The 22500-nt window shown below is 42.9% G+C and overlaps 2 protein-coding genes across 3 annotated transcripts in view; one reads left to right on the forward strand and one right to left on the reverse strand.

The window, feature by feature from the left end:
* The window catches only part of LOC143299921 (stabilin-2-like), a 283357-nt gene that overhangs the window by 79363 nt on the left and 181494 nt on the right, over positions 1–22500 (forward strand). The gene's annotated exons all lie outside the window — the stretch shown is intronic.
* LOC143299987 (neuromedin-U receptor 1-like) overlaps positions 16154–22500 on the reverse strand; it is a 15433-nt gene continuing 9086 nt past the window's right edge. Inside the window, exons 4-5 of the mRNA XM_076613543.1 lie at positions 19478–19655; positions 16154–16390 (exon numbers count right to left, since the gene is read on the reverse strand). Coding sequence (XP_076469658.1) covers positions 16154–16390; positions 19478–19655 — 415 coding nt within the window. The remainder of the gene's footprint in view (positions 16391–19477; positions 19656–22500) is intronic.

Consider the following 22500-nt stretch of genomic DNA (forward strand, 5'->3'; position numbering starts at 1 on the left):
CCGTTTACGTGCTTTTAGGGAGGGTTACAAGCGAGATATGGCATGATATCTCTAAAATACTGCTGTCAGGGAGTCATTATTACGTTGAAATATGACTGAGAAATTCAATGCATTATTTGCACAATCCTTCAGTGAGACACTAAGGATACAGGGAACGAGACTCCCCCCCCCATCCCCCCTACGCCCCCCTTCCCCCCCCCCCCCTTTTCTGTCTGTCCTGTCGGCGCCAGTTTTGTTTTGGATCAGATGAAGAACTCAAAAGTCTTGTTTTCACTCCACGCTTCGTTCACTTAAAAGAACCCACAGCAACGCGGCAGCAGTTATATGCTAACAAATCAAGCCTGTATAGAACACTTTGACGAGAAAAACCATCGAACAACGTTAGCAGAGCTCAGAATTGGGTACGTTATTGCTCAGTGATTGAGGTTGTAAGCGTGGCGTTTTCTTTGTGTATGCGTGCGTGCGTGTGTGTGCGCGCGCTTGTGAACATGATTTTTGTTGTTTTAGTATTATTTCAGTCCACTCTACAGCAGTTGAAGATTAGCAAGAGCAACACGCCCGCCCGCCCACACACACACACACACACACACACACACACACACACACACACACATATATATATATATATATATATATATATATATACACAGACGTGCGCGCGCACGCATTGATAGATGAGCAAAGAACAGAGAGAGAGACACAGAGACAGAGAGAGAGCATGCGTGAGTTTCCATTTGAACAATTCATGCTTCAGTTTGGGTGCTGTGCGTGCAAAATATTGCTCCTGTGAAATTGTTGTGCTGCGTCACATCATCAGTTGAAACAATCCGTCAATTTAATGTTGTTGCATTTTCTTTGAAAGTGAATTCTAAGCTTTTCCTCGAGTAACGTCATCAGTTCCGAGTCACGGAGAAACAGGGAAGACACCGTTTGCAAGGCACACTGTCAGCCTGATTGATGCAGCAGCCAGCTGGGGAGACGGAACGTGGTGGTGATTGGTTGATACTGACCAATGACTTGCCCCGTCTCTCTGTTGGACTGTTTTTGATCGGGTTTCCTAGCGTTGTTTGTCCGTCTGCTGGCCGGAGCACTGCTTCCTGTGGGGCTGGAAAGGGGTTTCGGTTCTTGAGAGCGAGAAATGAAAAATGAAATCGATACTTCACCATTTTTTTTTTTTTTTACGTGTCTGGCGAGTGTTTCTGATAGATTGTGAATTATTTATGTGTTTCAGTCAGGTTAGTAACAAGGACACCATCAAGCAAGAGAGAGGGAGTGGGGAGGGAGGGAGGGAAAGAGAGAGAGAGGGAGGGAGGGAAAGAGAGAGAGAGAGGGTGAGAGGGAGAGAGGGAGAGAGACAAATGCAAAAATCTTTATTAACGAGGTTTAAACATCACCCTATAAAGCATTTTACACGCTGTCCTCGCTGACGAGGGGACAGAGAAGAAAAGGAGAAAAAAGGGAAGGGAGGGGAAGAGAGGTGGGGGGTACAGTTAATGTGTAGAAAGGAGGAAACGATCTTGAAACGAAATTGATCTTTCAAAAAACATGGAAGTAAACGTGAAACATTTGAACGTTAGGGAGGAGTGTGGCCTGCAGGCAAAAGGACAGAGAGGTAGGGAGAGAGGGTAGGAGAGAGAGGGGGTAGGGAGAGAGAGGGGGGAAAGAGGGAGAGAGAGGGGAGAGAGACAGAGAGAGAGGTAGGCAGAGAGGGGAGAGAGAGAGGTGGGGAGAGGGAGACAGGTGGGGAGAGAGAGGTAGGCAGAGAGAGGGGATAGAGAGAGAGAGAGGGGAGAAAGAGAGGTAGAGAGAGGGAGAGAGAGGTTGGGAGAGAGGGGAGAGAGGTAGGGAAAGAGAGAGGGGAGAGGGGGAGAGAGAGGTAGGGAGAGAGGGAGAGGTAGGGAGAGAGAGAGGGGAGAGAGTGGAGAGAAAGAGGTAGGGAGAGAGAGAGGGGGGAGAGAGAGGGGAAGAGAGAGAGGGGAGATGAGGGAGGGAGAGAGGTAGGGAGAGAGAGGTAGGGAGAGAGAGAGAGGGGGAGGGAAAGAAAAGAGAGGTGAGAGAGAGAGGTAGGGAGAGAGAGAGGGGAGAGAGTGGAGAGAAAGAGGTAGGGAGAGAGAGAGAGGGGGAGGGAAAGAAAAGAGAGGTGAGAGAGAGAGGTAGGGAGAGAGAGAGGGGAGAGAGTGGAGAGAAAGAGGTAGGGAGAGAGAGAGAGGGGGAGGGAAAGAAAAGAGAGGTGAGAGAGAGAGGTAGGGAGAGAGAGAGGGGAGAGAGTGGAGAGAAAGAGGTAGGGAGAGAGAGAGAGGGGGAGGGAAAGAAAAGAGAGGTGAGAGAGAGAGGTAGGGAGAGAGAGAGGGGAGAGAGTGGAGAGAAAGAGGTAGGGAGAGAGAGAGAGGGGGAGGGAAAGAAAAGAGAGGTGAGAGAGAGAGGTAGGGAGAGAGAGAGGGGAGAGAGTGGAGAGAAAGAGGTAGGGAGAGAGAGAGAGGGGGAGGGAAAGAAAAGAGAGGTGAGAGAGAGAGGTAGGGAGAGAGAGAGGGGAGAGAGTGGAGAGAAAGAGGTAGGGAGAGAGAGAGAGGGGGAGGGAAAGGAAAGAGAGGTGAGAGAGAGAGGTAGGGAGAGAGAGAGGGGAGAGAGTGGAGAGAAAGAGGTAGGGAGAGAGAGAGAGGGGGAGGGAAAGGAAAGAGAGGTGAGAGAGAGAGGTAGGGAGAGAGAGAGGGGAGAGAGTGGAGAGAGAGAGGTAGGGAGAGAGAGAGAGGGGGAGGGAAAGGAAAGAGAGGTGAGAGAGAGAGATGAAGGGGTAGGGGGTAGACATAATGGGGAAAGAGATACAGAGAAAGACAGAGACAGAGATACAGAGAAAAAGAGACAAAGACAAAAAACCACACAACAAAACCACAGACACTACATGGAATAAGGAGAGACGTAGAGCATGGGGAAATCAGTTACCTTTGCCATGTAACATTTCTTTTTTCAGTTACAGCATAACATCAGCTATTCTTTGTTGATTTTCCTGAAGGAGGTAAGGTTTCTTAATTATTGATTGATTGATATGGATACTTATATTTGAGAGTCTCTGGCAAAAGTTTCATGACGACCTTTCAGAAAAGTGAAGACTTGCTTCAAAAAGGGCAGTTTATTTGCTATATGTGATTTGTGAAAATGTCTTCTGTTGGTTCATGAGAATTTCCCTGTTACGATAGCAAGAACCAATCCTGACATAACTGTTTGCATCAAAACACCTTCATTATGTTTTGATTTGCATTTCAGTGGTAAGTTGTCAAGCGATTTGTAATCTTCGGTTGTTAATGAGCTTGATTTCAGGAGGGAAGAAGAGGTTCCTTTTAAGACACGATGATTACTTCAAACCAGTGGTTTTAATGTATTTTCGCTGGCACTATTCTAGACTGTTGATATATGATCTATGTTTTTTTTTTTTTTTTTTTTTTTTTTTTTTTTTTTTTTTTTTTTCCCTTGCAGAGAAGGTTATATTTGTCAAGAAACATGTAAGCACATTTCACATTAAAATTTTGGGTAAACAATATAACAAAATACATTGATTCCAAGAAAAACAATGAAGCATTACACCATAGAATCTGCTTCAAGGAAAAACACATCAACACTGTCCCTCGCTTCACTGAAGTTATATCATTCATCCAACTGCAAGGTTTTTGTTTTTGCATCTCCCCAATCCCAACAAACACCCACACACAGTGAGGCCCACACACACACCCATACTCAACGTGTAATCCATCGGTCAATATACCACAAAACTAGCAACATAATCTCCTTCTGAGACATCGAGGGAACACCGATATTAATCCAGTTTAAAACAGGATCTCAGAATGTACAAACATAATCATGAAGAAAAAAACAACAATATTATCAATTATTATTGTTATGAAAACATCAAAACCTGTTAAATAATATTGTGTATATTCTAAGCTAGCCATCTGTCCGATCATTATGTTATTCTCTTTCTCTCTTACATACACAGAGTAGCAAACAGCCAGACACAAACACGCACACGCACACACCCCTCACTCCCCTCCCAACACACACATATGCTCAAAACGCTCGCTCTCGCACACTCTCGCGCGCACATTCACACACGCAGACATTGGCAAACGAAATGGGCTACACACAAACACTTGAATGTTGGCATAATGGCACCAAAGCATTTGAGTTTTCAATTCAACACTGATACATAAATGGCAACTGAGGTATAGCATATGGTGTTGCAGATATTCGCCTGTCGCCGGTATGTCTGTACGTGTGGTTGGCAGTGTTGTATGCAAAACTGAAATACACTAAAGTAGAAATAAGACAGCAATGATAATGACAGCAAAAACCAGTTTCTTTAACCATTCTTATATATTCCGATGTATCATATTAATCCTTTAAATCGCTTATTATTCCCATGTACGGGAACCACTTCTGTTCAAATTTGTTATAGCGCATTTCTATTCTGGACACATATTTTTCAGTGCGGTAGTTGTACTGTACTTCCTTCACGAATGCTGATATTGTTGGTCTGATTTTATTGATTCTGCTTTTGTATATAAAAAAATTTAGCCCATAATATAATCAGGTTGAGTACTTCGTCTGTTTTCGTTTTGTCGTCAGTTCCAAACAAAATAAGTTCAGTATTAAATGATAATCTCTCACACCCTTGGCATTTATCTTTCAATAATGTTTCCAGTTCTAACCAGTAAGACTGTATGTAGTTGCATTCCCACAGGTAATGATGTATAGTATCTTTTTCAATATTGCAAAAGTTGCATTTTTCACTTTCTGTCAATCCCATTCTTCTAAGAATACTATTTGTGACTAAAATTCTAAAGCAAATTCGGATTTGGAACCATTTTAGTTTGATTTCTTTCGTCTTCTTAATTAACTCTAAAGCAGTTTTCCAATCTATTACAACATCCAGTTTTCTCTCCCAATTACCGAACGGTTTTATGTCATATATTTCTATTTTTTCAAGCAAAATATTATAGTATGTTCTTGATCCTTTTGTAACTCTACATATCATGTCTAATGCTTTTGTGTTCTGGTTACTTTCGTTGTTGATTATTACTATCCTTTCCTTTTTAAGGTGTGACCAAGCACGCTATGCTTGCTCCAACACTATTCACGCACAAACCAGAGCAGACGACGTTTCTTGTCCTAACCCTAGCACAGAATATGTGACGTCACTCTGCTTACATCATTTTGTCCTCGCCAGACACCTGCTCACAGCTCGCCCAATGTCGCATCCCGGTACGTCATTGGCTGAGAGAAAACTTGTGTTTCTGTTCCACCGTAATTTATTAATAACCCTTTTGTCAGATCAGTAAACTACTAGTATTATATACTGGCAGAATCGTCTTAATTCCATCTTTAAATCTATTCCATTTATGTTCGCCTACGTGAAACTGATTTAACGCAGTTTGTAATTTTCAGCGACGAGCTCGTTAAAACTGACCCTGTTCAGGTGACTTAAATTAAGATGATAAATTCATCTTAAATAATGAACACTTCATTTTACACTCATTATAAAGTAGGCGTTGAGCTCTTTCTTTTGCAACTTATCCGATGCAAATCGGTTCAGTAATCATCTAGAACTCTGTCACTGAACACCTTGTAACAAGCACAGTTCTCATCAGATTTCTTCAGATTAGTGACGATCTGGTTTGCAGCCCACGTGATTGTCTTTGTAGTTCGCCTAATTTGTATAAATTGGCCGAGCGGGTGATGAGTGGTCACTTCCACACCCGAGCCAGCCGTGGCCAGCACCTGCTCTCTTTGTCTCTTGCTGTGTCGCGGGCAGTGTGTCGGGTGTGTTCTCACAACAGTGACACTTGGCTACGTATCGCTGTAAGTACTAGTGTGTAGAATGTGTTGATTTGTAAATTGTATTATTCGACACAGTACTTGTGTTTATATGAGTATGTTCAGTTATTGCTTTGTTCAGTTAATTCTTTGTTCAGTTATTGCTTTGACAAGTTAGTCACAGATCAGCTATGACTGATCTCAATAATTGCCATGTCGTCATCTGCATGGAGCAGTGTTCCATTTGATTCTTAACGTCACAGTCAGTGACGTCTCTCGACACAGTTTGTTCCAGAATGTTCTAGTGAGTGCGTAAAGTTCATTCACCACTTAATGGTTAAGCCATGGTGGTTCTTCACTTACTATCTGGTCTATCAGTTTGCCAGTATAATATCAAAGCCACTGATTCTATTATCTTGTTTATTACTTGTGTATTATTTTACATGCTGATATCAATTGTACTGTTACAGTGTTTCACTGATTCTCAGTACTCTAAGATGAGTGTAGTATTCTGCTGTTGTGATTACAAGATAGTGTTGGATTAATCGCTTCAATCACTTTAACTGCACTATTTAAATGTATTAGAAATGTCATTTGATGTCAGCGTTTGGTCTTCACACATGTGCATTATGTTGTTGCGTATCCCAAACCCGAGTGATAGTCTTTCCATGTAGTATGTATACATGTGCTTTACTGTTCACTTGTGTTGACATGTTGTACTAATGACATTTGTTTATGTCATTCCAGGCACTGTCTTCTTCTCATTGTCTTCTCTTAGACCAGTTCTCTTCTTATCTTCTTCTTAGTTCTTCTCCTAGTTGTCTTCTTCTCATTATTTCTTCTTCTTAGTCTTCTTCTTTTAGAATATTGTAAATAAAACAATAGAAAAACCCATTTGTGACTGGCCTCTATATGTTCCTGGCCTGTGCGTGGGATCTTGTCTATCCTTTAATTCATTCAATCATATTTAGTTAAGTCTTTTGTGCCGTACCCCCTATTAGAACCACTCGGGACACGGCTACAAATGTATTGCTTTATTGCTTGTGTACAACTTTGATAGTGTAAGTAGTTAACTCTTATGTTCCATTTTTTACAGAATTGTTCATGGCTCAGAAAGCCTCCGTCTTCACTTAATACATCTCTTACTAAATACACATTCTTTTTTGCCCAGTCATTGAAACACAAATCAACGTTACCTACTTTAAATTTGTCATTATAAAATATAGCTTCTGATACAAGTTCTTTGTAGTTTTGTAATTTTACGTGGTTGTTGAATTCATCAAATGCTACGAATACATCTTTCCAGAAGTGGTTACATTTACTTTTGATAAATCTTTTGGCTCCGTAACAGTTTAAGTTAATTATTTCTGGACATTGTTTAAGTAGTATTTGCCTCCACTTTTGGGTTCCTGTGTATAATTTCCTTACCCATGACAATTTTAAGGACCTAACGAAAGTTATTATATCCGGTATTCCTATACCTCCTTGCTCAATGTTTTGCACCGAATACTGTCTTTTGATTTTGTCTGTTTTTTTGTCCCATACAAACTCATAGCACATTTTTTGCAGTCTTTTCAGTTCGTTTTCTGGCGGGTTGGGCAGTAAAATCCATAAGTAAGTTAATTTTGTAAGTATTAAGGACTTTAGTACTGCCACTCTACCCAAAGGCGTACATATTCTTTTTGCCCACGTTTTGAATAGATTAATGACTTCAACAAATTTATCTGCAATATTAATTTTTGTTATGTCTGATATTTCGTTAGTAAACCAAATTCCCAATATTTTGAACTTTGTTGGATTCCATTGCATCTCTTTGTGAACTAAGTATCTTTCAGGCGAATTTTTCTTTTTTCCTAACCAAACATTTATTGTTTTTTCAAAGTTAAGTCTTAGGCCTGAAATATCTTCAAATTCATTTAGTGTTTCAAACAACCTTTCGTATGAGCATCTGTCTCCTTCTAATGTGAATGTTGTATCGTCTGCAAACTGATTTATTTTAAATTCTGTGTCGGATATTTTTATACCTTTTATTTTTTCGTCGTTACGAATTTTGCATGCAAGTATCTCTGAACATAGGACAAACAAATAAGGCGATATCGGGTCTCCCTGACGACACCCTCTATTTATATCAAAGTGTTGGGATACCTTTCCATTAACTACTACATAAGACTTTATATCATTATAAAAAGAGGCTACCCAGTTGCATATATCCTTCCCAAATCCAAATTCTTTCAGTACATTTTTCATGAACCCCCAATTAATCGAGTCAAAAGCTTTTTCAAAATCTATCGATACGAGCAGTCCTGGTAGGTTCTTTTTTTCCAGGTAATGAATCATATCATACATAGATCTTAAATTATCCCCAATATATCTTCCTGGTATGAACCCCGTTTGATCTTCATTTATCAGTTTTGGTAAGACAGCTTTGATTCGATTTGCAATGCATGTTGTTCCAATTTTATAGGTGACATTTAAAAGAGTAATTGGTCTCCAGTTTTTTAAGAATTCCCTAGGCTTATCTGCTTTAGGTAGACATACTATTACCCCTTCCCTTTGTGTTATAGATATATGATCTATGTTTGTATGTGTGCATGAAGCACGGAAAAAAGTTTCCAAGCAAGGCGGTGGAGGACCTGTTTGATTTTAGATAAATGACCCATTTCTAAACAGATTTGCTGGGATGATGTACACCTTTAACCCACAGAAAGCTTATTATCACAGAATATGTCCAAGACTTGTGTGAGTCTGCCTCTGTTTCTTTTGCAGACAACAGGAAGTTTACTGTGTAAGTTTTGACGTTTTTTGTCGTGTTGTGATGGTGATCTGTTTCGTTTCTTTGTGCTTTTAAAGACGTGATTTATTTCGGTTCTCCCCGTAAGTCTATTCATGTTTTTTTTTCTGTAGGTTTCTGGATGAGGAGGATAAAGTTTGACGACTGGAATGGGTAGTTGTGTCGTCGGCGAATAGTCCGCATAAATAGATAGTGGCAGATCGTTTCCATGAAGAGAGAAAAGCGTAAGTCGTATGACTGATCCTTGGGGTACACCCCATCTTGTGAAGGATTGTAAGCCATCTATCTTCACGGTTCATCACAGTGCTGTGACACTCGCTGCCTCGTCACGGCTCGACACACACGACGGGCGCAACAGCCGAGTGGTTAAAGCGTTGGACTTTCAGTCACAGGGTCCTGGGTTCGAATCTCGGTGACGGCGCCTGGTGGAGATTTTTCCGATCACCCAGCTCAGCATATGTACAGACCTGCTTCTGCCTGAACCCCCTTCTTGTGTACACGCACGCAGATCAAACACGCACGTTGAAGATCCCGTAATCCATGTCAGCGATTGGTGGGTTATGGAAACAAGAACATACCCGACATGCAACTCCCCCGCCCCCTGAAGACGGAGTATGACTGCCTGCATGGCGGGGTAAAAATGGCCATACACGTAAAAGCCAACTCTTGCATACAAGTGAACGTGGAAGTCGCAGCCCACAAAGGAAGAGGAAGACTGCTCGACACTTTGCTCATCAGTTATATGTAGTATTTCTTTTGTTGATTCAAGTACCGGTCACACACACACACACACACACACACACACACACACACACACACACACACACACACGCACGCACTCATACACACACACACGCACACACGCACGCACGCACGCACGCACGCTCTCACACACACGCACGCACGGTCACACACACACACACACACGCACTCATACACACACACACACACACGCACACACACACGCACACACACACACACACATACACACACACGCACATACACACCACACACACACACCACACACACACACACACACACACACACGCACGCACGCACGCACGCACACACATACGCACTCACGCACTCACGCATGCACACACACACACACACACACACACACACACACACACACACACACACACACACACACACACACACACGCACTCACACGCACTCACACACGCACTCACACACACACACACACACACACACACACACACATTTTTCCCTGTGTCAGTGTTCACATGGTGACATGACCTAAAAGGTGCATGCACGTGGTTTCCCGGGCACTGCCTGTCAGCCGGAATAGAGGCACACACAAAGTTCTCTGCGCGATGGTGAGGAAGAACTGAAGGCATTGTGGACAGTGGAACACTGAATGCCATGCCTGCGACTGACACAAAGAGGGCAGAGAGACAGACAGAGAGAGAGAGAGAGAATGGCTGGCTGGATGGATGGATGATTTATTCATGTATAGGCCATTGCCCCTCATTAAAGGGTGTCTGGAAAGACACTGAGAGAGAGAGAGAGGGAGAGACAGACAGACAGACAGACAGAAAAACATATAGACACACAGAGAGGTAGTTTGTGGTCGTCGATGGTTAGCGGGATGAAAGGGGTGGTAACTGGAAGACGAGTCTCGACAGAGGATATGTGGCAATCGATGGCAAGCAGTAAACTGTTTCCTGTTATTCGATGACTGCTTTGTTATAAACAAAGAGGAAAGCAAAACAAAACAAAAATACCAGCTTGTGAACACATTTGGTTTTTGTGTTTTAAACTCTTTATTTCACACAACGACAAACTGAGAATACAGACAGACGTAAACTGACAGTATACATAGATACATACACACACAAGCTCACACAGACACAGACACGCACACACACACACACACACACAGACACACACACACACACACACACACACACACACACACAGAGACTAGAAACAAAATTAATAATTACTGACAACCTTTATCTCATAATACATAATCTCCCCCCCCCACCCACACACACACAAACCCCAATCAAACCCTTTCCTGCCTTTCGAGTCAGGTGACCCACAACATTTTCTAAAAGGTCAAACGGGCACTATTGGGGACACAGAGACATAATACATATATACATAGACAAGAAATAGTGGCACCTCTCTCCGTGTACAAGCTACACAGCTTCCAGTCAGTGCTGCTTATGCTAGCAGTTCAGTCAGCACACAGGTAAATAAAAGGTGCATTGAAACAAACCCAGACACTTCATCAAAACGTAAACTGCGGGCTTGTCCTTATACCGATCACTTGACACGTGCACACAGCTAAATTAATAGCGTGAGCAACATTGACTTGGACGTTGTGCACCTTGTACATGGAGAGAATTACCACTATTTATTGTTTGTTAATCCTTTACTCCACTGACTTCATTACTCTATAATTTTGAGTATATACATACACGTATTCTTTAAATAGCACAGTTTAGTTTGTGGCGTCCAGGACGTTCTTCTCAGTACTTACCTCCGCCTTGATACATACACTTCATAAAAAGCTAAGGACCAGTTCATATAAAAAGGTACGTATGTCTTCCTTTAGTTTTTTTTCTCTCTCCAAAACTCGAGAGGTGATTTAAATGATCCAGGCTGCCTATGGTGTACCACTATCCTCTCACGGTACACACAAACCGCTGTTTCCGGTACATGTGCACTATGAACAGCTGGAAAATGCAGTCGAAAAAATTCGTCGTTTCAGTCAAATATTTTACAGTTTTTCAGTGGTTTATAAGTGATTCCTGTGCGTTTTCATTGTTAAAAAAACAACAAAACAAAACAACAACAGAGTTTGCAGGAAGTCACTTCTCGTTAAGAGTGGTGGTCATCACACTGGCTGCATTCACTGCTGTTCGGGGAACACTCGGCATCATGTCACCGTCCATCCCCCACTGAAGAAAACTGTGCATGTTCCCAAGTGGTCCTTAACTTTTTGTGAACCATGTATTTTCTTGTAAAATATATATTCCTCCGACTCAAATGCACTGAGAGTGGTAGTAATGTTCAGGACCCCCCCCCCCCCAAAAAAAAAAAGCAACAAAGAAAAAACACACAAAAAATACAACAAAACAAACAAACAAAAAAAAAAACACACCAAAAAACAACAACAAAAAACAACAAAAAAAAAACAAACAAATAAAAAAACAAAAAGCCCCAAACAGAAACAAAACAAACAACATGAAATCCATAACAAAGTCAGCGATTTTCATTTTTCTATACAGAGGGGGAAAAAAAACCCGGTACAGTGACAGCCATACAAATGTCATGATATATTTTTTTTCTGTCCGAGGGGATAGGTTTAGGGGAGGGGTGGGGGATGGGTACAGGTCAGCAGGAAGTCATATATAACGATTCATACATTGTTGGTCCATAACCTTTCTTTTTTTTCATGCCACTGTCAAAACCTCCTCACACCCCCACCTGTCACTGCAGCGTCACAGTTTGTGTCAAGGTGTCACACAGCGTGTGGATTTCACACAGAGAAATCTGTTGTGGTCAAAAGAAATGCAAATACAAATCCTCACACGTTTCCACATCGTGGTGTTTCTGTTTCAACGGTACATCCCCACTTGTGTCGTTACTGCTCTCTGTCTCTCTCTCTCTCTCTCTCTCTCTCTCTCTCTCTCTCTCTCTCACACACACACACACACTCACTTTCAGTGAACGTAGCAACACGACGTTGAATTTTAATTAAAAGTCGTTATATTCTGCTGGACATATTTTTTTTAACATACGTAATATTTTTCACCTCAGCAAGATTTCTAACACGTACTTTTTATCTTTTTAGGGGGGGGTGGGGGGTGGGGGGGGGGGGGGGGGGGCGACAAGCGTTCAACACAACGTTTCACTTGTTACCGGGAATTGTTCACATCAATCAAGGTACGCCTTTGAGCAAGTGTTGTTACACCTTGTAGGACTTATTTCTGATTGGTACAATGCATGTGACGATTGACCAATCAAATTGTTCGTCCCGGAGCTCGACCTTGACCTCTTTGTAACGTATTTCGCGATTGGTCAATTTTCACAAGGCTTCAGCACCTTTCACTGCATGCTAAAATGGCTGTCGATATGCAGACACCCTCGCGAGTTTATGGCAAGGATTCGAGGTGGGTGTTCTAATGATAAGTTAGCGGAGAATCTTCACTCTTCAAAACCTCCGCTGAAACTTAGCTTCAATGCCATTGTGTTTTGTATTAATTTTATCTGGAATGTATGTGTGTGTTTATAGTAGTGTGTGTGTGTGTGCGTGTGTGTGTGTGCGTGTGTGTGAGGGTGGTGTTGTGGGGGTTTGGACAGCATGTGTGAGCAGCCTTTTTTATTTTTTAAAATTTTATTTCTACATGCGGAGTTGTTGAAGACTAGATTCTTCTGTTTGAAGCCAACAAAGAGCCTTGAAGTCTTGAAGAGCACGTGACCTTAACGTGAGGCAGGGCCGATCTTTGTGGTACCTGTTGTCGGAGCAGGCGGACACAGCTTGCCCAGTGTGGACATGAAACGGCCATTTGGCATTTGTAAATTATATAACTGGGCTTACCACGTGTCGTCCGACAGTGCCATGTCTTCATCTCAAGCGCCATTGTCCCGTGCTGTATTAAAAAAAAGATGTTTTTACTGTGCTACACATATCAAGGCGTATCAGTCATACGTTACACACTCCAGCAAGAACGTGTAGCTCTATACACTGGCGGCAAAAGTGTCATTGTAGCAGACTACGCCTGTTGTGTCTTCACCATGTCTTTGTACCATGACACAGGTCACTGCCCAGTGTTGAGACTCCACCCAGTGTCCACCCCCCCCCCCACACAGCGATCGTCCAGACACGATGTTCAGTTGACTGGTCAGCCTCACAAACAGGAGCTTCATCTGTCTGCTTTGTCAGCCAGTATCGCTGCTGCAGAGCAGAACGTTTCCGTGTCGTGAAACAAGAGCTGCTTCTGTCCGTGGCTATCGCAATACAGCAGTCTTTCTGTGAATGTCTCGATACAGTGTGAATAGCACTGTCCAGTATAGCACTGTCTTTCTGTGAATGTCGCAATACAGTGTGAATAGCACTGTCTTTCTGTGAATGTCGCGATACAGTGTGAATAGCACTGTCTTTCTGTGAATGTCGCGATACAGTGTGAATAGCACTGTCTTTCTGTGAATGTCGCGATACAGTGTGAATAGCACTGTCTTTCTGTGAATGTCGCGATACAGTGTGAATAGCACTGTCTTTCTGTGAATGTCTCGATACAGTGTGAATAGCACTGTCTTTCTGTGAATGTCTCGATACAGTGTGAATAGCACTGTCTTTCTGTGAATGTCGCGATACAGTGTGAATAGCACTGTCTTTCTGTGAATGTCGCGATACAGTGTGAATAGCACTGTCTTTCTGTGAATGTCGCGATACAGTGTGAATAGCACTGTCTTTCTGTGAATGTCGCGATACAGTGTGAATAGCACTGTCCAGTACGCATTCTTCAGTGAATGTCGTAATTCAGTACTCCCTTTTCTGTGAATTCGGAATTCACAACTCCATTTTCTGTGAATGTCGCAATTCAGTACTCCATTTTCTGTGAATGTCGCAATACAGTGTAAATATTCAGTAATTCAGTACTCTTTTTTAAAATTTATTTTCAGTGAATGTCGCAATACAGTGTGGATATAGCAATTCAGTACTCCTTTTTGTCAATGTCGTAATAATTCAGCACTCCATTTTCCCGTTGGATGTCGTAATACAAAACACCGTTTTTCTGCGAATGTCATAATACGAAACCTTGTCTTTCTGCGAATGTCGCAATACGAAACACTGTCTTTCCGCGAATGTCGCAATACAAAACACTGTCTTTCCGCAAATGTCGCAATACGAAACTCCCGTCTTTCCGCGAATGTCGCAGTTTAGCACTCCCATGTTTCCATGGATGCTGCGACAGTAACAGTTACTCTATGATTGTTTAGTAGGTCACAAAACAAGGCTCCATTATCAAGATCACATTAACCTGTTCCGTCCCTTTTTGCGGCTGCCTTCACCTCTACACTCCATCTCGCTCACTACGATCGGCTTCGGATCCACTCTGTTTACGCATACCCAGATTCAAACACTCGACTGTTGGCCGCCGTTCTTTCTCGGTCTGTAGACCTTGCAATTGGAATGAACTTCCTCTTTCGCTTCGTCAAGTCTCCACACTCAGCTCTTTCAAGTCTGGCTGTAAAACCCACCTCTTCCCAAAATAGCCTCCCTTGCCTGCCTCTTCCTTGTCTTTAGTTTCTACAGTTGAGTTATGCATGCGTGTGAATGACTGGTGCGAAAGCGCTTTGATTTGTATCTGCACAAGATTCAGTGCTATACAAATACCATTATTATTATTATTATTATTATTATTATGTATAGTACAAGACTCACTATCTCCTTCCGCTTGGATCCATAGCACATTATGTTTCAATGGCGGACCAAGCCTCGCTCTTTGCAGTGTTTTACTGTCGTTATTATTTCCAGCCAGTTACTTTGTGAAACACGAGGGGTTAACCCTTTGACTTTTGCTGTCAAGTATGCCCGTTTACAGGTCAGAGTTTAACGTTCAGGATGTCAGTTACCATTCTGCATTCGGACATCTTCCACTGGGGACTTGATTACTTTTGTTCAGCATCAGTGACACCCTCGATGAGGACACAAACAGCAGTAAAACAACACTTCAAACGTGATGCCACAGTCGTTTCTTTCACCAGTGTTCAGAAGTGACGAGGTGAAGTGACTGATAGTATCGCTGCAGCACTATGTTGTGGATGCTCAACTCTGCAAGGAAGTCGTCGCCAGCGGCAGATGCAATGCATTGTATTGTTGTTGCTTTATTCGTTTCTTTTTTGTTTTTTGTTTTTTGGTTTGTTTGTTTTTTCCTAACGGGAATAACCACCAACTGACCCGAAAAAGAGGGGAAAAAATGTATCTCAATCCAACGGAAACTGTTATCTCCCCCTCCCCCAGCTCCCGCCCCAACACCCCGTGTCAAAGATCGCAACACCGGTGACGCAATATGACGCGGCGATATCACACACCACCACCACCACCACACATGACAGATATATTCCCGGCCCGACTTGTACAATGAATGTCCATGACCGGCAGGACACCTGAAACAACTTGACCTCAAAGGTGTCAGCCAGTAGGTCGCCAAACTCCACCCAGTCAGTCGAATGAGGTTTTTTGTTTGTTTGTTTTTTTGTTTGATTGTTTTTTTAACTCTCTCCATACGAACGGCGAAAGAGACGACGTTAACAGCGTTTCACCCCTATTACCACCATCAAAATATTGCAAGCGGAAGGCTCTCATACTGAAGAGGTGAATGTTGACAAAGAATACCACAATTCTGACGACGGAAGCTAAAGGTTGGGTCATTCAGACACCCACTGGACATCCGTGGGGTCTGTGTAGAGGAGAAGAGAGGACTGGCCGTACTGAGTGGGTTAAGAGAGAGAGGAGGCCACACTCAACCAGCACTGCGCGCGCGCGTCACGTGGAGCTGTCCGCCGTCCTCTCTCTCAGCACGTGGTCTCGCGCGTGATGAAGCAGGAGGTCCGCTGGCTGGCCTGGCTGTGGCTGGACCCCCGCGGGCAGCCGTTGTGGCCGTTGTGGAAGAGCGGCTGCTCGGGCAGGCAGTGGCGCAGGCAGAAGATCTGCTTGAAGGTGTTCCAGAACTTCTCGCTGAACCAGCAGTAGAGGATGAAGTTGCAGGCCGACTTGCCGGCCAGCACGATGAGCGCGATGTCGTGCACCAGCTGGGTGGTTGGCAGTGGAACAGAGGGGAACGTCGTCGTTAGGGTACAGGTGTATTCAGATATATATATATATATATATATGCTTGCGTCATAAAGTATATGGGAAATAAAGTATCGTTATTGAAACAAAAGCTTATGTCATGCACCATCTAGAACAGAACAAAGGAAAAGTCCGTCGGTAGGGTCATGGTATATATTATAGTATGGAAGATAGAGCTTAGTTATAAAAAGCTATCATGGTATATATTATAGTATGGAAGATAGAGCTTAGTTATAAAAAGCTACCATGGTATATATTATAGTATGGAAGATACAGCTTAGTTATAAAAAGCTATCATGGTATATATTATAGTATGGAAGATAGAGCTTAGTTATAAAAAGCTATCATGGTATATATTATAGTATGGAAGGTAGAGCTTAGTTATAAAAAGCTATCATGGTATATATTATAGTATGGAAGGTAGAGCTTAGTTATAAAAAGCTATCATGGTATATATTATAGTATGGAAGGTAGAGCTTAGTTATAAAAAGCTATCATGGTATATATTATAGTATGGAAGGTAGAGCTTAGTTATAAAAAGCTATCATGGTATATATTATAGTATGGAAGATAGAGCTTAGTTATAAAAAGCTATCATGGTATATATTATAGTATGGAAGATGGAAGATAGAGCTTAGTTATAAAAAGCTATGTTGTGCACCAGCTGGGCGGAGAGCAGTAGAACAAAGGGAAACTACGTCGTTAGGGTCATGGTATTCAGTAAATGAACATCGTTATATAACGCTTTGTCGTGCACCATCTGTGGAGACCAATGGAACAGTGGGAAACTTTATCGTTAAGGTGATGGTATATGTATCATAATATGGAAGATAGAGCTTTGTTATGAAAAACGATGTCGTGCACCAGCTAGAATAGAACAAAGGGAAACTTAATCGTTAGGCTAAAGGAAAATATCATATGAAAGAGCTTTTATGAAAAGCTATGTCGTGCAACAGCTATGACAACAGAAGCAAGGAAAACTTCATCGTTATGGTAAAGGTAAATGGGGGATAGAGCATCGTTATAAAAAGCTGTCGTGCACCAGCTGGAACAGAACCAAGGGAAACTTCATCGTTAGGCAAAAAGTGGACACAGGATCATAAATCCAATGCCTGTCTCTGCCAAGAACCAACAACCAACCAACCAACCAACCAACCAGAAGCGTCGTGGGTTCATACTGTGCTGTCAAAGACAAGATTTCGCTTCCTTTCTTTTGCCATAAGATTAATGAGAATTTGTGAATGAAACAAAGCGCAGGTATTGAAAAACAAAACTGTTTTAATTTGTTGTAAAGGGATACAATTTTGACGAAGTTTGACAAACAAAAGCCGGTTTTTTGGGTGTTTTTTTTTCGTGGAAAAGGGGGTGGGATATCGCCATGTGTGTGTGACATCTCAGCTGCGAAATCCGCAAATGTGACAGGCAATCTGATATGTCCATTATCTGAATTGGCCCCAGCATTAAACATTCAGCACGCGAAGAAATGCACGTGCCGCTAGATTCCGAAACACACACACACACACACACACACACACACACACACACACACACACACACACACACACAAATCAATAGCCATGAAGATCTCGCAGCTTATCAATCATTATTTGAAATATCGTTTTTGAGAATTAGAAGAAGAAGAAAAAAGATTGAAAGAGACTGAGTGAACAATGTATTTAACGTGCATTTCATTTTCATTTCAAAAGCAGCTGTTATGTTTTGATCACAAACGTAAAAAAAACAATCTTGAACTATTGCAGTTTGAAGAGATGATTTCTAACGGTATGAGTTATTGATAGAAACCTTTGATTGATTATCTTGGATGAAAAATAAGGAAAAGAGATGATAATGGAACAGCATGTGCAGTTTGTGTGCGAAACAGTTGTGGGACAAAGACTTGGATATGGCGTCGGCTGACCGGGAACGTGCTTTGAGGTCTTGTGTCTGTTGTCTGTTGTCTTTTTTTTTGTTTTGTCAAATTGACCGCCGCTTTTTCACTGTCTCTGGACTTGGAACATGGAACAGTGTCCCCCACTTTCGGTTGGTCCAATCCCTGCGCTCAGCTCTTTCCGAATAACCCCTCCCTTCCCCCCTCCCCTCCCTTCCCCCCTCCCCTCCCTTCCCCCCTTCCTCCCTTCCTTCCCCCCCCCCTCTTCGCCCTTCCTCTCTCTGTCCCTGGTCTGCTCTCTATTTTTCTATCCACCTGTGTTTATCATGCTAAGTTTTGTCTGTCAGCCCAATTGGTTCAGATTTAGGAATGCGTGTAAAAGTCGGGTGTCGAAGCGCTTTGGTTTGTCCAGGAACGACATTCAGCGCAGTGAGTTGGTGTCTTTGTCAGAGAGCAGCAGCAGCAGCAGCAGCAGTAGCAGTAGCAGTAGTAGTAGTAGTAGTAGGAGGAGGAGGAGGAGGAGTAGTAGTAGTAGTAGTAGTAGTAGTAGTAGCAGCAGCAGCAGCATCAGTAGTAGTAGCAGTAGTACTGTCATCATCATCAGCAGCAGCAACATCATCGTCTTTATTATTTTTACTATTAAGATTATCATTTTTATTAGTATTATTATTATTATTAGTAGTAGTAGTAGTAGTAGCATTGTTCTAGTTCTTTTTGTTACTGTTATCATTATGAACATCACTGTTGTTATTACATTATTATTGCAAGCCCAGTGACTTATTGCAGCAACTGTTCATTATTGTCATTATCATCATCATCGTCGTCAACATTATCACTAGTATTATTATCATTAGTTTTATCATCATCGTCATCATCATCATTATCATCATTATGACAAGTATCATTATTATTAGTTTTTATCATCATCATCATCGTCATCAGCAGCAGCAGCAGCAGTAGCAGCAGTAGCAGCAGTTTATTATTATCATTATTATTATTATGATTAGTTTTATCACCATCATCATCATCACCATCATCATCATCATCATCATCAGTAGTAGTAGTAATAGTAGTAGTAGTAGTAGTAGTTATCAATTTTATTTTCATGATTAGTTTGATTGGTTTTGACCATGAGCACTACCATCACCATGACGCTTACCTGCACGTGGGGCACGAGGTGCATGTAGTAGTTGTTGAAGGCGACGATGGCGGTGAAGACCATGTAGGGGCACTGGCACACGAAGAAGGCGAAGATGATGAAGATGAGCATCAGAGTGATCTTGGTCTCCTCGTGCGAGATGATGGAGTGGATGCGGGAGTTGGCCGCCAGGTGGACTCTGGGGAATGATAGCGGTAGTCATGGTAACGGTGCTGCTGATGATGCTGACACTGATAACGGTGGTCATGATAACGGTCATGCTGATGCTGACAATGATAACGGTGGTCATGATAACGGTCATGCTGATACTGACACTGATAACGGGTAGTCATGATAACGGTGGTGCTGATACCTGACACTGATAACGGTAGTCATGGTAACGGTCATGCTGATACCTGACACTGATAACGGTAGTCATGGTAACGGTGCTGATGCTGACACTGATAACGGTGGTCATGATAACGGTCATGCTGATACCTGACACTGATAGCGGTGGTCATGATAACGGTCATGCTGATACTGACACTGATAACGGTGGTCATGATAACGTGCTGCTGATACTGACACTGATAACGGTGGTCATGATAACGGTCATGCTGATGCTGACACTGATAACGGTGGTCATGATAACGGTCATGCTGATACTGACACTGATAACGGTGGTCATGATAACGGTCATGCTGATACCTGACACTGATAACGGTGGTCATGATAACGGTCATGCTGATACTGACACTGATAACGGTGGTCATGATAACGGTCATGCTGATACTGACACTGATAACGGTAGTCATGATAACGGTCATGCTGATACTGACACTGATAACGGTGGTCATGATAACGGTCATGCTGATACTGACACTGATAACGGTGGTCATGATAACGGTCATGCTGATACTGACACTGATAACGGTAGTCATGATAACGGTCATGCTGATACTGACACTGATAACGGTGGTCATGATAACGGTCATGCTGATACTGACACTGATAACGGTAGTCATGATAACGGTCATGCTGATACCTGACACTGATAACGGTGGTCATGATAACGGTCATGCTGATACTGACACTGATAACGGTAGTCATGATAACGGTCATGCTGATACTGACACTGATAACGGTGGTCATGATAACGGTCATGCTGATACCTGACACTGATAGCGGTGGTCATGATAACGGTCATACTGATGATGCTGACACTGACAACGGTGGTCATGTTAAAGGTGCTGCTGATGATGCTGACACTGATAGCGGTGGTCATGACAACGGTCATGCTGATACGGACACTGATAGCGGTGGTCATGATAACGGTCATGCTGATACGGACACTGATAGCGGTGGTCATGATAACGGTCATGCTGATGCTGACACTGATAGCGGTGGTCATGATAACGGTCATGCTGATGCTGACACTGATAGCGGTGGTCATGATAACGGTCATGCTGATGCTGACACTGATAGCGGTGGTCATGACAACGGTGATACTGACACTGATAGCGGTGGTCATGATAACGGTCATGCTGATACGGACACTGATAGCGGTGGTCATGATAACGGTCATGCTGATGCTGACACTGATAGCGGTGGTCATGATAACGGTCATGCTGATGCTGACACTGATAGCGGTGGTCATGATAACGGTCATGCTGATGCTGACACTGATAGCGGTGGTCATGACAACGGTGATACTGACACTGATAGCGGTGGTCATGATAACGGTCATGCTGATACGGACACTGATAGCGGTGGTCATGATAACGGTCATGCTGATGCTGACACTGATAGCGGTGGTCATGATAACGGTCATGCTGATGCTGACACTGATAGCGGTGGTCATGATAACGGTCATGCTGATGCTGACACTGATAGCGGTGGTCATGACAACGGTGATACTGACACTGATAGCGGTGGTCATGATAACGGTCATGCTGATACTGACAATGATAACGGTGGTCATGATAACGGTCATGCTGATACTGACACTGATAACGGTGGTCATGTTAACGGTGCTACTGATACTGACACTGATAGCGGTAGTCATGATAACGGTGGTGCTGATACTGACACTGATAACGGTGGTCATGATAACGGTCATGCTGATACTGACACTGATAACGGTAGTCATGATAACGGTCATGCTGATACTGACACTGATAATGGTGGTCATGATAATGGTCATGCTGATACTGACACTGATAGAGGTGGTCATGATAACGGTCCTGCTGACACTGATAACGGTGGTCATGATAACGGTCATGCTGATACTGACACTGATAGCGGTGGTCATGATAACGGTCATGCTGATACTGACACTGATAACGGTAGTCATGATAACGGTCATGCTGATACTGACACTGATAGAGGTGGTCATGATAACGGTCCTGCTGATACTGACACTGATAACGGTGGTCATGATAACGGTCATGCTGATACTGACACTGATAGCGGTGGTCATGATAACGGTCATGCTGATGATGCTGACACTGATAGCGGTGGTCATGACAACGGTCATGCTGATGCTGACACTGATAACGGTCGTCATGATAACGGTCATGCTGATGATGCTGACACTGATAGCGGTAGTCATGATAACGGTCATGCTGATGCTGACACTGATAACGGTCGTCATGATAACGGTCATGATGATGCTGACACTGATAGCGGTAGTCATGATAACGGTCATGCTGATACTGACACTGATAACGGTGGTCATGATAACGGTCATGCTGATGCTGACACTGATAGCGGTGGTCATGATAATGGTCATGCTGATACTGACAATGATAACGGTGGTCATGACAACGGTGATACTGATACTGACACTGATAGCGGTAGTCATGATAACGGTCATGCTGATGCTGACACTGATAACGGTGGTCATGATAACGGTCATGCTGATACCTGACACTGATAACGGTGGTCATGATAACGGTCATGCTGATGCTGACACTGATAGCGGTGGTCATGATAATGGTCATGCTGATACTGACAATGATAACGGTGGTCATGACAACGGTGAT

The sequence above is a fragment of the Babylonia areolata genome, chromosome 25 (genome assembly GCF_041734735.1).
Source record: "Babylonia areolata isolate BAREFJ2019XMU chromosome 25, ASM4173473v1, whole genome shotgun sequence".
In the NCBI taxonomy this organism is placed as follows: domain Eukaryota; kingdom Metazoa; phylum Mollusca; class Gastropoda; order Neogastropoda; family Buccinidae; genus Babylonia; species Babylonia areolata.